Source organism: Arvicanthis niloticus, chromosome 16 (assembly GCF_011762505.2).
Source record: "Arvicanthis niloticus isolate mArvNil1 chromosome 16, mArvNil1.pat.X, whole genome shotgun sequence".
NCBI lineage: Eukaryota > Metazoa > Chordata > Mammalia > Rodentia > Muridae > Arvicanthis > Arvicanthis niloticus.
The window spans coordinates 45,574,321-45,590,640 of record NC_047673.1 but is presented as its reverse complement, the minus strand read 5'-3'; the positions used below and the strand labels follow the sequence as shown (position 1 = coordinate 45,590,640).

The 16,320-nt window shown below is 37.4% G+C and overlaps 1 protein-coding gene across 1 annotated transcript in view; it reads left to right on the top strand.

The window, feature by feature from the left end:
- LOC143434701 (uncharacterized) overlaps window positions 1-14,360 on the top strand; it is a 102,777-nt gene extending 88,417 nt beyond the window's left edge. Inside the window, 1 exon segment of the mRNA XM_076914158.1 lies at window positions 13,498-14,360. Within this exon segment, the coding sequence (XP_076770273.1) occupies window positions 13,498-14,360 (863 nt within the window).
- Window positions 14,361-16,320: the final 1,960 nt, after the last annotated feature.

Here is a 16,320-nt window from a genome sequence, read left to right as displayed (position 1 = left end):
ACAGTTGTATTCTGGTCCCTAACTAGCTACCTAATTAACATAGATATTGTAAATACACCACACATACCAAAATCTTAAAAGCAAACTAAGCACATACAAGGAAACTTGCACTGTTAGTTTTCTGGTAGTTCTTCATTCACATTCATTGTTTTCAGCTCAATCATTTTTATTAATTTTTCATAAAACATAAAATAATGTTGTATATACAGCTTATAAATATTAAATACAAATGCAATAGATTGTTTTTAGCAACAACATACCTCTGATATAAGAGAGGTTTTACTCAGAGACTCACAAGTAAATAAGACTCATTGCTAGATGGACTCAGGGCACAGTTTTATTGGAACATCAATTAAGAGTTTCCTGTTTAACTCTTTACCCCAATTTTAATTGGATTGTTCGGTTTGTTGTTATCTAATTTTTTGAGTTTATTATATTTTTCGATATGAGTCATCAGTCAGATGTAGGGGTAGTGTATTTTTTCCCAGTTTATAGTCTAGCATTTCATTCTATGGATGACATTATTTCCCTTGAAGTCTTTTTTTTTTTTTTAATTTTAGGAGATTCCAGTTATATATTGTTGACCTTAGAGCTTGAAGGATTCCTATCATCTTCAATATATTGCCTACCCCCAGCCCCCCTCCCCACCCTCAGATTCCCCCCACCTCAGTACTCAGCCTTCAGGGTACCATTGACCTTGTCTCCCACCTATGCCCAACAAGGCCATCCTCCCCTACATATACTGCTGGAGTCATGTGTCTCTCTATATGTGCTCTTAGGCTGGTGGTTTAGACCCTGGGGAGCTCTGGCTGGTTGGTATTGTTGCTCTCCTCACGGGGCCACCAGCCCTTAAGGTTCCTTCAATTTACTCTCTAACTCCTCCATTAGGAACCTTTGATCAGATTAATGGATAGCTGTGGGTATCTGTCTCTGGGTATGTCCGACTCTGGGAGACCTCTAAGGAGACGGCCTTATCAGGCTGCTGTCAGCTTTCCCATCCTGACATCCCTATCAGCGTCTATTTTTAGTGACTGCCCATGGAATGAATACCCAGATGGGATGGTTTCCCTACAACACCCCCTTCAGATTCTGACCCACACTTTGTGTCCATATTTGCTCCCTTGGGTATTTAGTTACTCCTTCTAAGAAAGACCTAGGCATCCTCACTTGTTCTTTCTTCTTCATGAGCTTCATGTTGTCTGGTAGTTGAATCTTTGTTGTTTCAAATTTTTGGGCTAATCTCCGCTTATCAGTGAATAAATACCATGTGTGTTCTTTTGTGATTGGGTTACCTCACTCAGGATGATATTTTCTAGTTCCATCCATTTACCTAAGAATTTCTCGAATTCATTATTTTTAATAGCTGAATAATATTCCATTGTGTCAATGTACCACATTTTTTGTATCCATTCCTCTGTTGAAGGGCATCTGGGTTCTTTCCAGGTTCTGGCTATTATAAATCACATACCAAAATCTTAAAAGCAAACTAAGCACATACAAGAAAACTTGCACTGTTAGTTTTCTGGTAGTTCCTCATTCACATTCATTGTTTTCAGCTCTATTATTTTTATTAATTTTTCATAAAACATAAAATAATGTTGTGTATACAGCTTATAAATATTAAATTCAAATGCAATAGATTGTTTTCAGCAACAACAAAACTCTGATATAAGAGAAGTTTTACTCAGAGACTCACAAGTAAATAAGACTCATTGCTAGATGGACTCAGGGCACAGTTTTATTGGAACATCAATTAAGAGTTTCCTGTTTAACTCTTTACCCCAATTTTAATTGGATTGTTCGGTTTGTTGTTATCTAATTTTTTGAGTTCATTATATTTTTGGATATGAGTCATTTGTCAGATGTAGGGGTAGTGTATTTTTCCCAGTTTATAGTCTAGCATTTCATTCTATGGATGACATTATTTCCCTTGAAGTCATTTTTTTTTAATTTTAGGAGATTCCAGTTGTAAATTGTTGACCTTAGAGCTTGAACGATTCCTATTATCTTCAATATATTGCCTATTGTACCATTGCATTCAAGTCTATTCCCCACAGTGATGGTTTGTATTTTCTTTGGTTAAGGAGTAGCTCTATTAGGAAAGGAGATTTAGCCATGTTCAAGAATGTGTTTCACTCTGGACATTGGGTGTAATACCCTAGTTCTAGCTGCCTGGAAGTCAGTTGTCTCTTATTTGCCTGCAGATGAAGATGTAGAATGCTCAGTTCCTCCTGTACCTTGCCTTCCTGGATGTTGCCATAAACTAGCCTTCATGATAAAAGATTGAACCATTCTGTACTTGAGTTTCTATTGTATGTTCTCAGCTTGAAATTTTCTCTTCCATCTGTTATGTTGTGTTGATGATGCTTGTGGCTAGAATTCACTTTTCTAGGTTTTCTGTCTCCATTTTGGCTCTGTTTCTTTATTCTTCAGTGTTTCTATTTCCCTTTTCATACCTTAACGTTTTTATTTACTTTATCTCTTTGATTATATTGTCCTGTACTTTTTCATATTAATTTTCATTCTCATTATAGGTGTGTACTTGTTTAATTAAATTTTCTGTTATTTTTAATGTGAATCTTTGTAAATATATTTTATTTATTTATTTTAAGAAGGCCTCCATCATCTTCATAAGATTAGATTTAAGGTAATTTTCTTGCACTTCGGGATTGCTCAGGAATAAAGAGCTTAGTGTTATATGATAGATAGGCTTTAGTAGTGCCATTTGCACTAAATTTTTTAATTATGTTATTTCGTAGTTTGTAGGCAATTTTGAAGTCTCTGGTGTTCAAAGACCTGGTAGTCCCTGATAGCTATTGGAATCTGCAACTACAGGTCCAACTGGAAGTTCCTCATAGTCCCAGGCTTCTGGGATTTAAAGAAGACAAGCTTAGCCATAGGTGGCCGCAGGGTTTCAGGGTTGTAGGCAATGAAAGTAATCCCAGATATGTTCAGACTTCTGTTTGTCCACGGCATAGCTATGCCTGAAATAAAGCATCCAGAGCTTGTGGTTACTGAGGGCACCAGTAATCTTGGATTGCATATAGTGCTATAGACTGGATGATGCAGCACAGATTGGGTGGGGCAGACTTCATGGGTGCTGTGCTTTCCAGGAAATAGTAGAGGGAGAGGATTGGGAATCTCACCTGGTTATATTGGAAGGCATCATGCTGCCAGTGAAGCAGGCAGAGCTTTGCCACAGGGAACGAAGCTCAGATTTGTGGATCCTGAAATTATAATTTAAATAATGTGTAAATATTCACATATCAAGTCAAGAAATTCCTACTTAATTCTAAATAAACTTTTACATAGTAATATGGTTGAAAAATGAATTTATGCACATAATGACTTTTATCATGTTGAAGAATTATAAAGTTCTTCAAGCTTTATCTGTCTCAGTGAATATTTTATAACATATGAGACAATTATTAAATTCTCTATTCTCATGTGCTAGACACATATTGTAACACATATACTTACAGTTTTTTATGTATCATTTCATATTTTTAAAAATTTTGACCATATTATTTTTCATTTTTTATTGGATATTTTATTTACAGTTCAGACACCATCCCCTTTCCCCATTACCCCTCCCCTTAGAAAACCCCTATCCCATGCCCCCTTTTCCTTTTTGCATTTATACACTTTTTAAAAAATATTAATCAAGGGCTTTATAAGTTTGGTAATGCTCAGTCAGAGGTGTAACCCACTACCCAACCTAGGTATATCAACTATCTTTGACTGGTGGAGACACGTGAATAGCTGCCTCCCTGTCTCCCCCATCTTTCTCTCTCTCATCACCTAGCTTCTCCTCTCTTTCTTCTCCTCCTCTCCTTACTCCTTCTCTTCCTATCAGTACTCCTCCCATCTTAGCTCCTCCTACATATCACCCTTCTTGTTAAAATAAAACTTTTCTCTCTAAATACAATTAGAGCATAATTACGCTGATTTGTACCAGTGAGGTTCAAGATAGTCCTAATACCCAGTCCATCATTTTGTTCACTAACCAGAACCTCTGTCATATATCCTAAATAAAAGACTTAGTTCTGAACCTGGCTTTTCCCTTGGCTTTAGAATGAATGTCAGCTGAAAACCATCCACTCAAATCTTTTCTCTCAAGGTAAATAGCCAGGATTGGCTATGAGACTATAAGTTTTCAACCCCATCAGAAATCCAGAATGAATTGGTTAACTATAATTGTGGGAAGCATAAAGCATAGCTTCTAAACCTTATCCAATTTATAGAGACCTCTGAACACCTGGACACTCCCTCTACTACAAAATGATGGAGCATCTGTTCTTCTGCCTCCTGGCCAGGATCATGTAACAGACCTTAGTGATGCACAATTATTAAGGGCCAATTTCTCTGTCTAGACAGATATAATCAGTTGACTATTCTGCAAGTGTGTCCTTTTCTGGACAGTAATTTGTCTGTACATAGAAAGAGGCAATTCTTCTCTAGTGGCTGTCTTACCACAACTGGAGTAACTCCAAAGATGCTCAATTTCTCCTTAGAATTCTATACAGGAAGCTGTCAGGAGCAGACAGGTCTCTAATCAAAATGAACCTTAATAGAGAAATGTTTGTCACGTCCATTCTGTGGACTTCTGATGTTTTGAAAACCAACTATCCAAGTAAAGTAAACTGGAGTGTTGTCTGTTAACTCCACCCAGTTATTTCTAAAGAAAATATAGAAAACACCCTGACAATAAACTCCAAGCCATGAATTTGCTATAGTCCCTTAACTCACAGGCTAACCCTCTCAACTCTGTTAAAAAAGTTAAAGAAGGACTGGGTCTAAGCCTTGTATTCCTAAATGTGTTATGCTGGTACAATGCCTATGAGAGTAACAATATTCATTTCACTTTTATATCATTAAGAAACTCATACCAATGAAAACCTTAAAATTTGTAATCAAAGTAAATTGGTGCCATTTAAAAAATTATATCTTCATCTTGATAATAATTGTACAGATTTCTGCCCAATTGGTTATGGCTATGTAATAAAGCCTAGCTAATTCACTCTACTCCCACAAAACCACTACTTTCCCCTAGAAAGACAGCTCAACATTTACCACCTTAGTCCCCAAGCCCAGGGAATCGGGGCACTGACTCTTCATTAGTTTCTTCAAGCTGATTATGGGCATTGAGATATTAAAAGAGGAGTAGGGGGGAGAGTAAATTGATAAGCTTCTGATGCTGTGTCTTCACTGCATCCAGATGGAATTCCCGGACCTCAGAGGTTTGAGCAGGTCTGCCCAGCTTGCTTGATGAGTAGATACACCAAGATTGATTATTCTGCAATATACAATTCTCAAAACAAATTTTAGTATCAGGATAATTTTTTAAAGAGGGCTGACATTTTACTAAGGATGTTGGTTCTGTTTTCTTTTTTTCCCTCTTCCATTGGATACAATGTTTATATTTCAATTTTATACCCTTACCACATTCCCCCACTACCCAGGAACCCCTTATCCAATCCCCCCTCCTCCTGCTTCTATGAGGTTGTGCATGCCCCTTCTCCCCATTCCCCCTCCCCACCCTCAGACCTCCCCCGCACTCAGTGTTCAGCCTTCATGGGAACAAAGATCTCCTCTCCCACCTATGCCCAACAAGGCCATCCTTCCCTACATATACAGTTGGAGTCATGTGTCCCTTCCTATGTGCTCCTAGGCTGGTGGTTTAGACCCTGGGGAGATCTGGCTGGTTGGTATTGTTGCTCTCCTCATCGAGCCACCAACCATTTTTGCTCCTTTAGCTTACTCTCTAACTTCTCCATTGGGAAACTTTGATCAGATTAATAGTGAGCTGCAGGTATCTGCCTCTGGGTATGTCAGACTCTGGGGGACCTCTAAGGAGACAGCCTTATCAGGCTGCTGTCAGCTTTCCCTTCCTGTCATCCATATCAGCATATATTTTTGGTGACTGCACATGAAAAGAATACCCAGGTGGAATGGTCTCCATACAACCTCTCCTTCAGACTCTGTCCCACACTTTGTCTCCATATTTGCTCCCTTGGGTGTTTAGTTACTCCTTCTAAGAAAGACCTAGTCATCCACACTTGTTCTTACTTCTTCATGAGCTTCATGTGGTCTGTGAGTTGAATATTTGTTGTTTCAAACTTTTGGGCTAATCTCCACTTATCAGTGAGTAAATAGCATGTGTGTTCTTTTCTGATTGGGTTACCTCTCTCAGGATGATATTTTCTAGTTCCATCCATTGACCCAAGAATTTCTCAAATTCATTATTTTTTAAAAGCTGAGTAATATTTCATTGTGTAAATGTACCACATTTTTTTGTATCCATTCCTTTGTAGAAGGGCATCTGGGTACTTTCCAGCTTCTGGCTATTATAAATAAGGCTGCTATGAACACAGTGGAGCATATGTCTTTGTTATATGTTGGGGCATTTTTAGGGTATATGCCCAGGAGTGGTATATCTGGGTCCTCAGGTAGTGCTATGTCCAGTTTTCTGAGGAACCACCAGACTGACTTCCAGAGTGTTTGTACCAGCTTGCAACCCCACCAACAATGAAGGAGTGTTCCTCTTTCTTCACATCCTTGCCAGCATCTCCTATCACCTGAATTTTTGATCTTAGCCATTCTGACTGGTGTCAGGTTGTATCTCAGTGTTGTTTTGATTTGCATTTCCCTGATGACTAAGGATGTTGAGCATTTCTTAAGGTGCTTCTTGGCCATTCATTTTTCCTCAGTTGAGAATTCTTTTTTTTAGCTCTGTACCCCATTTTTAATGGGGTTATTTTTTTGTTTGGTGTCTAATTTCTTGAGTTCTTTGTATATAATCGATATTAGCCCTCTATTGGGTCTAGGATTGGTAATGATATTTTCCCAATCTGTTGGGTGCTATTTCGTCTTTTTGACAGTGTCCTTTGCCTTACAGAAGCTTTGCAATTTGATGAGGTTTCATTTGTCTATTCTTGATCTTAGAGCATAAGCCATTGATGTTCTGTTCAGGAATTTTTCCCCTGTGCCTAGGTATTCGAGGGTCTTCCCTAAGTTCTCGTCTATTAGTTTCAGTGTATCTTGCTTTATGTGAAGGTCCTTTATCCACTTGGAGTTGAGCTTTGTACAAGGGGATAAGAATGGATTAATTTGCATTCTTCTACATGCTGACCTCCAGTTGAGCCAGCACCGCTTGTTGAAAATGCTGACCTTTTTCCACTGGATGTTTTAAATTCCTTGTCACAGATCAAGTGACCATAGGTGTGCAGGTTCATTTCTGTGTCTTCAATTCTATTCCATTGATCTTCCTGCCTGTCTCTGTATCAATAACATGCAGTTTTTATCACTACTGCTCTGTAGTACAGTCTGATGTCAGGGATGGTGATTCTGCCAGAAGTTCTTTTATTGTTGAGAATAGTTCTCCCTATCCTAGGTTTTTTGTTATTCCAAATGATTTTGTAAATTACTCTTTCTATCTCTATGAAGAATTGATTTGGAATTTTGATGGGGATTACGTTGAAACTGTAGATTGCATTTGGCAGGATGGCCAGTTTTACTAAGTCAATCCTGCCAATCTAGGAGCATGGGAGATCTTTCCATCTTCTGATATCTTCTTCGATTTCTTTCTTAAGAGACTTGAAGTTCTTGTCATACAGATCTTTCACTTGCTTGGTTAGATTCACTCCAAGATATTTTATTTTATTTGTGGCTATTGTGAAGAGTGTCATTTCCCTAATTTCTTTCTCAGCCTGTTTATGCTTTGAATAGAGGAAGGCTACTGATTTGTTTGAGTTGATTTTATATCCTGCCACATTGCTAAAGTTGTTTATCAGGTTTAGGAGTTCTCTGGTGGAGGTTATAGGTTCACTTAAGTATACTATCATATCATCTGCAAATAGTGAAATTTTGACTTCTTCCTTTCCTATTTGTATCCCTTTGACTTCCTTTTGTTGACTGGCCTTCCAGTAGTATATTAAATAGGTAAAGTGAGAGTGGGCAGCCTTGTCTAGGCCCTGATCTTAGTGGGATTGCTTCAAGTTTCTCTCCACTTAGTTTGATGTTGGCTACTGGCTTGCTGTATATTGCTTTTACTATGTTTAGGTATGGGCCTTGAATTCCTGATCTTTCCAAGACGTTTAACATGAAGGGAGGTTGAATTCTGTCAAATGCTTTCTCAGCATCTAGTGAGATGTGCATGTGGTTTTTTCTTTGAGTTTATCTATGTACAGTATTACATTGATGGATTTCCAAATATTGAACCATTCCTGCATTCCTGGGATAAAGCCTACTTGATCTTGATGGATAATTGTTTTGATGTGTTGTTGAATTTGGTTTGCGAGAATTTTATTGAGTATTTTTGCATCATTTTTCATAAGAGAGATTGGTCTGTAGTTCTCTTTCTTTGTTGTGTCTTTCTGTGGTTTAGGTATGAGTATAATGGTAGCTTCATAGAAAGAATTGGGTAGTGTTCCTTTTGTTTCTATTCCATGGAATAGCTTGAAGAGGATTGGTATTAGGTCTTCCTAGAAGGTCTGATAGAATTCTGCACTGAAACCATCTGGCCCTGGACATTTTTTGGTGGGGAGATTTTTAATGATTGCTTCTATTTCTTTAGGAGTTATGCGACTGATTAGATGGTTTATCTGCTCCTCTTTTAACTTTGGTATCTGTCTGGAAAATTGCCCATTTCATCCACATTTTCCAATTTTGTTGAGTATAGGCCTTTGTAGTAGGATCTGATGATTTTTTAAATTTCCTCTGTTTTTGTTGTTATGTCTCCTTTTCAGTTCTGATTTTATTAATTTGAGTACTGTTTCTGTGCCCTTTTGTTAGTCTGGATAAAGGTTTGTCTATCTTGATGATTTTCTCAAAGAACTATCTCCTGGTTCTGTTAATATTTTGTATAGTTCTTTTTGTTTCAACTTGGTTGATTTCAGCCCTGAGTTTGATTATTTCCTGCCATCTACTCCTCTTGGGTATATTAGCTTCTATTTGTTCTAATGCTTTCAGGTGTGATGTCAAGTTGTTAATGTATGCTCTTTCCATTTTCTTTTGGTGGGCACTTAGAGCTATGATTTTTCCTCTTAGTACTGCTTTCAGGGAGTCCCACAAGTTTTGATATGATGTGTCCTCATTTTCATTTAATTCTAAAAAGTCTTTAATTTCTTTCTTTATTTCTTCCTTGACCAAGTTATCATTGAGTAGAGCATTGTTCAGTTTCCAAGTGTATGTGAGCTTTCTGTTCTTTTTGTCCATGTCAAAGATGAGTCTTAGTCCATGGTTGTCTGATAGGCTACACAGGATTTTTTTTCAATCTTTTTGTATATGTTGAGGCTTGTTTTGTGACCAATTATATGGTCTATTTTGGAGAAGGTACCATGAGGTGCTGAGAAGAAGGTATACTCTTTTGTTTTAGGATGAAATGTTCTATAGATGTCAGTTAAGTCCAATTGGTTCATAACTTCTGTTAGTTTCATTGTATCTCAGTTTAGTTTCTGTTTCCATGATCTGTCCATAGCTGAGAGTAGGGTGTTGATATCTCCCACTATTATTGTGTAGGGTGCAATGTATGTTTTAAGCTTTAGTAAAGTTTCTTTTATGTATGTGAGTGCCCTTGCATTTGGGGCATAGATGTTCAGAATTGTGAGTTCCTCTTGGCACATTTTTCCTTTGTTGAATACGAAGTGTCCTTCTTTATCTTTTTTGATTACCTTTGGTTGAAAAAAATTTTATTTCATATTAGAATTGCTACTCCCACTTGTTTCTTGGGACCATTTGCTTAGAAGATTGTTTTCCAACCTTTTACTCTGAGGTAGTGTCTGTCTTTGTCACAATGGTGTGTTTCGTGTATGCAGCAAAATGTTCGGTCCTGTTTACGTATCCAGTCTGATAGTCTATGGTTTTTTATTGGAGAATTGAGTCCATTGATATTAAATGATATTAAGGAAAAATGAATATTGTTTCCTGTTATTTTTGTTATTGGCAGTGGAGATATGTTTGTGTAGCTACCTTCTTTTACAGTATTGGAAGATTACTCTCTTGCTTTTTCTAGGTTGTAGTTTCCTTCCTTGTGTTGGAGTTTTCCACCAATTAGCCTTTGAAGTGCTGGATTTGTGGTGATATATTGTGTAAAATTGAATTTGCCATGGATTATTTTGGTTTCTCCATCAATGTTGATTGAGGGTTTTGCTGGGTATAGTAGTCTGGGCTGGCATCTCTTAGGGTCTGTATGATATCAGTCCAGGATCTTTTGGCTTTTATGGTCTCTGGTGATAAGTCTGGTGTAATTCTTATAGGTCTGCCTTTATATGTTACTTTACCTTTTTCCCTTACTGCTTTTAGTATTTTTCTTTGTTTTGTACATTTGATGTTTTGATTATTATGTGGCTGGAAGTCGTTCTTTTCTGGTAGAAACTATTTGGAGTTCTGTAGGCTTCTTGTGTATTTATGGACATCTCTTTCTTTAGGTTAGGGAAGTTTTCCTCTATAGTTTTGTTGAGGATATTTACTGGTTCTTTAAGTTCGGAGTCTTCCCCCTCATCTATACCTATTATCCTTAGGTTTGGCCTTCTCATTGTGTCTTGGATTTCCTGTATATTTTGGGATAGTAGCTTTTTGTATTTTGCATTTTCTTTGACAGTTGTATCAATGTTTTCCATGGTATCTTCTGCACATTAGATTCTCTCTTCTATCTCTTGTATTCTGTTGGTGATACTTGTGTCTATGACTCCTGATCTTTTTTTTTTTAGATTTTCTATCTCCAGGGTAGTCTCCCTTTGTGATTTCTTTATTGTTTCTACTTCCATTTTTAGATCCTGGATGGTTTTGTTTAATTCCTTCTCCTGTTTGGTTATGTTTTCTTGCAATTCCTTAAGGAATTTTTGCGTTTCCTCTTTAAGGGTTTCTATCTGTCTACCAGTGTTCTCCTTAAGTTCTTTGAGAGTGTTATTTATGTCTTTATTAAAGTCCTCTATCATCATCATGAGAAGTGATTTTAACTCTGAATTCTGCTTTTCTGGTGTGATGGGCTGTTCAAGGCTTGGTATGATGGGGGAACTGGGTTCTGATGATGCCACATAACTTTGGATTCTGTTGCTTACATTCTTGTGCTTGCCTTTTTGCCATCTGGTTAACTCTAGTGCTACCTGTACTTGCTGTATCTGACTGAAGCCTGCCTTTCCAGTTATCTTGCTTGTGTCTGATCTCCTCGGGGTCCAGATGTCTCTGTGATCTTTTCCAGCTGCACTGAATACAGTGGTATCTCTAGGATGCCTCAGGATATGGTGCCTCCAAGGTAGCAGTCCAGTTAGGTGTCTGCTGTTCTGGGTGCAGTGTCTCCTCTAGGATGTCTCAGGATAAGGTGCCCACTGATCTGAGTGCAGTGGCTCCTCTAGTATATCTCAGGATATGTTGTCTGATGCTCTGAGTTCAGTTGTTCCTCTGTGACTCTGGGTTGAGTGGACCTTCCAGAATGACTAGGGAGGAATCCGGGGTCCACACAATAGCAGACCTGCCAGAGGTCTGGTCCAGGCTTCAGATCTGGGAGAGAGGCAGAAGGGTAGTGCTAGTCTGCAGGGGATGGGGGATATCTGCTGGAAACTAAGCACTCCCAGCACCCAGCTATGGGCTTAGGGCAGTGTGTGGGTCTTCCTACCTATGCTGGCTCTGGGATACTTGGAGCCTCCAGGATGTCTCGGGATAAATCCAGGTTCCACACAACAGGAGACCGGGCAGAGGTCTGGTCCAGGCCTCAGATTCGGGAGAGGGAGCCATATTTTATTTTTAACATACTTTTTTTTTTAACTTCCTCACTTTGTATATGGCTCATTGGCTCATTCCCAGGCAAAGCCTCATACAAACTTTCCGCCATTTTCTATTTCCTTCTACTTTGAGTATCGAGTGGTCCCCTGTTTTTACCGTGAAGATGAAGTTTCAATTTTATCCCAGGTAGGTGCTTACTCACTCACTATGACCATAAGCCCAGATAACACAGCCAGGATAGTAGAACATATATCATGTATAGAAAACAGCTTTTGTGAAAGCCTCCATTCTTGTTGTTATTACGTACATGATGGTTAAGCTACACACCTGCTACATATATGTCTAGATCCAGTCCATGCATGTTCTCTGGTTGGTGGTTTAGAATCTTAAGTCCCCCAAAGGTCAATGTTAGTTGAATCCATTGGTCTTCCTGTGAAGTTCCTTTCGCCTTCATGGCTCACAATCCTACTTCTTATTCTTCCTTAAGAAACTCAAACTACATCCACTGTTTTTCTGCAGTTGTCTCTATCTGTCTGAGTCAGCAGCTGTGTGAAGCCTCTCAGAAGTAACATGCTTCTGTCTGCAAGCATAACACAGTATTATTAATAAAGGAAAAGATGTGGCTTGCACATGGGATGGATTCAATTTCATTCAGGTTTTATGTGGATATTCCCTTAGTCTCTGCTTCATCACCAGTGTCAGAATTTCTTGAAGGCAGGATAAATTTTTAATTGAAATGTTTCTGGGTGTGTAGGTGTCTCTATCACTCTTTTGGGGTTCCTGACAGGCTAGAGGAGGTTGCCTCTTCAGGTTGTATATCTGCAATATAGTCAGTCATAACTAAGATCACCTCCATTGATTCATTAGTTTCTAACTTATAATGGGTAATCGTCCCATATTCAAGATGTCACCCATCTCTGACCTCACCTAGTTGCAGATTTCAATTAATTTTCACAAGCCTCTAGCCCTCTCTCCTGTCCTTCTCTACACATGATCCTGAAACCCTCTTTGTACTGCCTTACCCACCCACTTCTCTTAATTCACTTTTCTCCCTCTGCCTATTATGGTTATATTATGCTAATTTCTAAATGAAATTCAAGCTTCTTTGGTTGCACATTCATCAAGTGTAGGTTCTTTTTGTCTTAGCAGTGTAAAATGGTACATGTATTTTATGGCTAATATATATTTTAACTAACTACATACCATGCATGTCATTTTGTGACTGGGTTACGTCAAACAGGATGAAAGTATGAAACTCTATCCATTTGCTTGCAATATTTATGAGTTCTTAGCTATTGAAACTGAATATTATTCTGTTTTGTAAATGTACCACATTTCCTTTAGCAACTATTCAGATTATCTTTCCATGTATGTTGTTTATAATTTTTGGCTTTTACAAATAAACTGCTATGAACATAGTTGATCAAATGTTTTTATGGGATGTTAGTGAACTTAAGGTTTTATCATATATCTTTCTTTATTTTCTTATGAATGTTCTCTCTGATTTTAATATATTGCTTAATCTTGCATTATCATTCAGTCATAAAAGAAGTATTGCACATCTTCATTTCTATCATTCTATCATTGGAAAGGTGATTTGTTTCCATATTGATATTTCATTTTCACAGAGAGAATATTTTTTAAATTAATGGATGACAGTTGTCACAATTGTGTTTCAAGTTATACTGTTTTAATGAATAATAAATTATGACATTCATAATATAAAATACATGACATATTTCATGAAATATCTTCTAATACTTATTATGTTTTAAGTTCATTGCAGAATCTATACTGGAGAGAAACCTTACAAATGTCATGAATGTGGCAAATCATTTGCATGGAACTCAAATCTTCAAGTTCATTATAGAATCCATACAGTAGAGAAACCTTACAAATGTAATGACTGTGGCAAATCTTTTACTCAGAATTCACTTCTTCAAGGTCACCAAAGTATCCATACAGGAGAAAAACCTTACAAATGTAATGAATGTGGCAAATCATTTACAAGGAACTCAAGACTTCAAGTTCACTACAGAATCCATACAAGAGAGAAACTTTACAAATGTAATGAATGTGGCAAATCTTTTACATGGAGCTCAGACATTAAAGTGCATCAAAGAATCCATACAGGAGAGAAACCTTACAAATGTAATGAATGTGGCAAATCTTTTACACAGAACTCAGTCCTTAAAATTCACCAAAGAATCCATACAGGAGAGAAACCTTACAAATGTAATGAATGCGGCAAATCTTTTACACAGAACTCAGACCTTAAATTTCACCAAAGAATTCATACAGGAGAGAAACCTTACAAATGTAATGAATGTGGCAAATCTTTTACATGGAACTCAGTCCTTAAAATTCACCAAAGAATACATACAGGAGAAAAACCTTACAAATGTAATGAATGTGGCAAATCTTTTACTCAGAATTCACACTTTCAAGTTCACCAAAGAATCCATACAGGAGAGAAACCTTACAAATGTAATGAATGTGGGAAATCTTTTACAAAGAACTCAAACCTTAAATTTCACCAAAGAATTCATACAGGAGAGAAACGTTACAAAAGTAATGAATGTGGTAAATCATTTAAACGGAACTCAGTACTTCAAGCTCACCACAGAATTCATAAATGAGAGAAACCTTAGAAATGTCATGAATGTGGCAAATCTTTTACAGAGAACTCAAGCATTCATGTTCACCACAGAATACATATATGCCCGAAAGGCATATTTTAATCATATTCTGTAACTCTTTCAAAACAAAATATGAAGATTATTTCAGCCAGAATTAATCTGACATCATTAATAATGGTATAGTATTCATTTTCAAACTCAAAAACGAAACAATATTGTAAAGTGTAAGGATTGAGACAAAATGGTATTAATATCTATCCTAATACAAATATGGTGCTTAATGTCCATATAGTTTAGTTTGGGAGAATATTGGTATTTGTGTGATATATTCTCTGTGAAGATTATTATGCTCTTATCTTTTGAACTTTTGATAGAGTAATTTTTAATCTGTAACTAATCTCATATTTTTCAATTTTTTTAATAAATGCATTACCACTGTCTTCTATTACTATTGCCTTGGTGTGATACCTGTTTACTTTATGCTGTGATGGTTTCACTCAGCTCATTCAGTTTCTTATTGCTAATGCAAACAGAAACATTTGGCAAAAGATAAATTTGATTGCTTTAAACAACTTTCAAGAAAACAGTTTAGAAGGTAATATATGGTGAGCAGAAGAAAACATGAAGTTTCCCAAGTATATGGTTGCTTGTGTAATTGTGTGTGTATATGGACCCATTGTGTTGGTTGAGGGTTGAATCTTTAAGATGACAAATCCTACTCTCATCAAAACATTAAAATTCTTGGGTTGTTCTGAATAATATCTATGATAAAATTCTCACAGTTTTTTATGAAATTCCATGATGTCCCAAATGGATGATGAAATGGAAAAGGTCTTATTTCCTTATTGCAAATGACAATATATTTTGTACTTTAGTCTCTGTTAGCAACTTTGGATATCAAAAATTTGTACAAGGATAGTTAGGCCATTTGCATTTCACATTGATTGTGAACAGAGCAGTGATTAACAGGGCTGAGCAAATGTGTATGGAGTAGGATAGTGAGTTTTTTATCTAGATGCCAAGAAATGGTACACATCTGGGTCACATGTTACTGCTTTGAGAATTCTCCACATTGATTTCCAAAGTGGCTGTGATAGCTTACAATCATGAATGTAGTTTCTTGTATCACTTTTGCATTTTCTTTTTTCTTTTCTGGATATTATATTTACATATCAGATGTTATCACTTTTCAAAATTTCTCCCACACCCAGAAATCCTCTATTACATCCCCCCTCTTCCTGGTTCTATCAGGGTGTGCCCCCACCCATCTACACACTCCCACCTCCTGCCCTTGAATTCCCCCACATTGGGTCATCCAGCCTTCTCAGGACCAGGGACTTCTCTCTCACTTATGCCCAACAAGGCCATCCTCACCTACATATACAGATAAAGTCATGAGTTCCTCCCTATGTGCTACTAAGCTGATGGTTTAGACCCTGGGGATCTCTGGCTGGTTGGTATTGCTGCTGTTCTCATGGGTCCACAAACCCTTCCAATTCCTTCAGTCTTCACTAACTCCTTAATTGGGAACCCCTTGATCAGATCAGTGGTTACCTGTGAGCATCTGCCTCTGAATATGTCAGACTCTGGCAAACCTCTAAGGAGACAGCTATATCAGGCTCTTGTCAGCATGCACTTCTTGACATCCACATTAGCATCTATCTTTGGTGACTGAACATGGGATGGATACCCAGGTGGACTGGTCTGCAGAAGGCTGCTACTTCAGTTTCTGTCCCATATTTTGTCTCCATATTTGCTTCCTTGAGAATTTTGTTATTCTGTCTAAGTAGGACTAAGGTACCCACACTTGGTCTTCCTTCTTCATGAGCTTCATGTGGTCTTTAACTTGAATATTGGCTATTTCAACTTTTGGGCTAATATCCACTTATCAGTGAGTAAATACCATGTGTGTTCTTTTGTGATTAGATTACCTCAGTCAGGATGATATTTTCTACTTCCA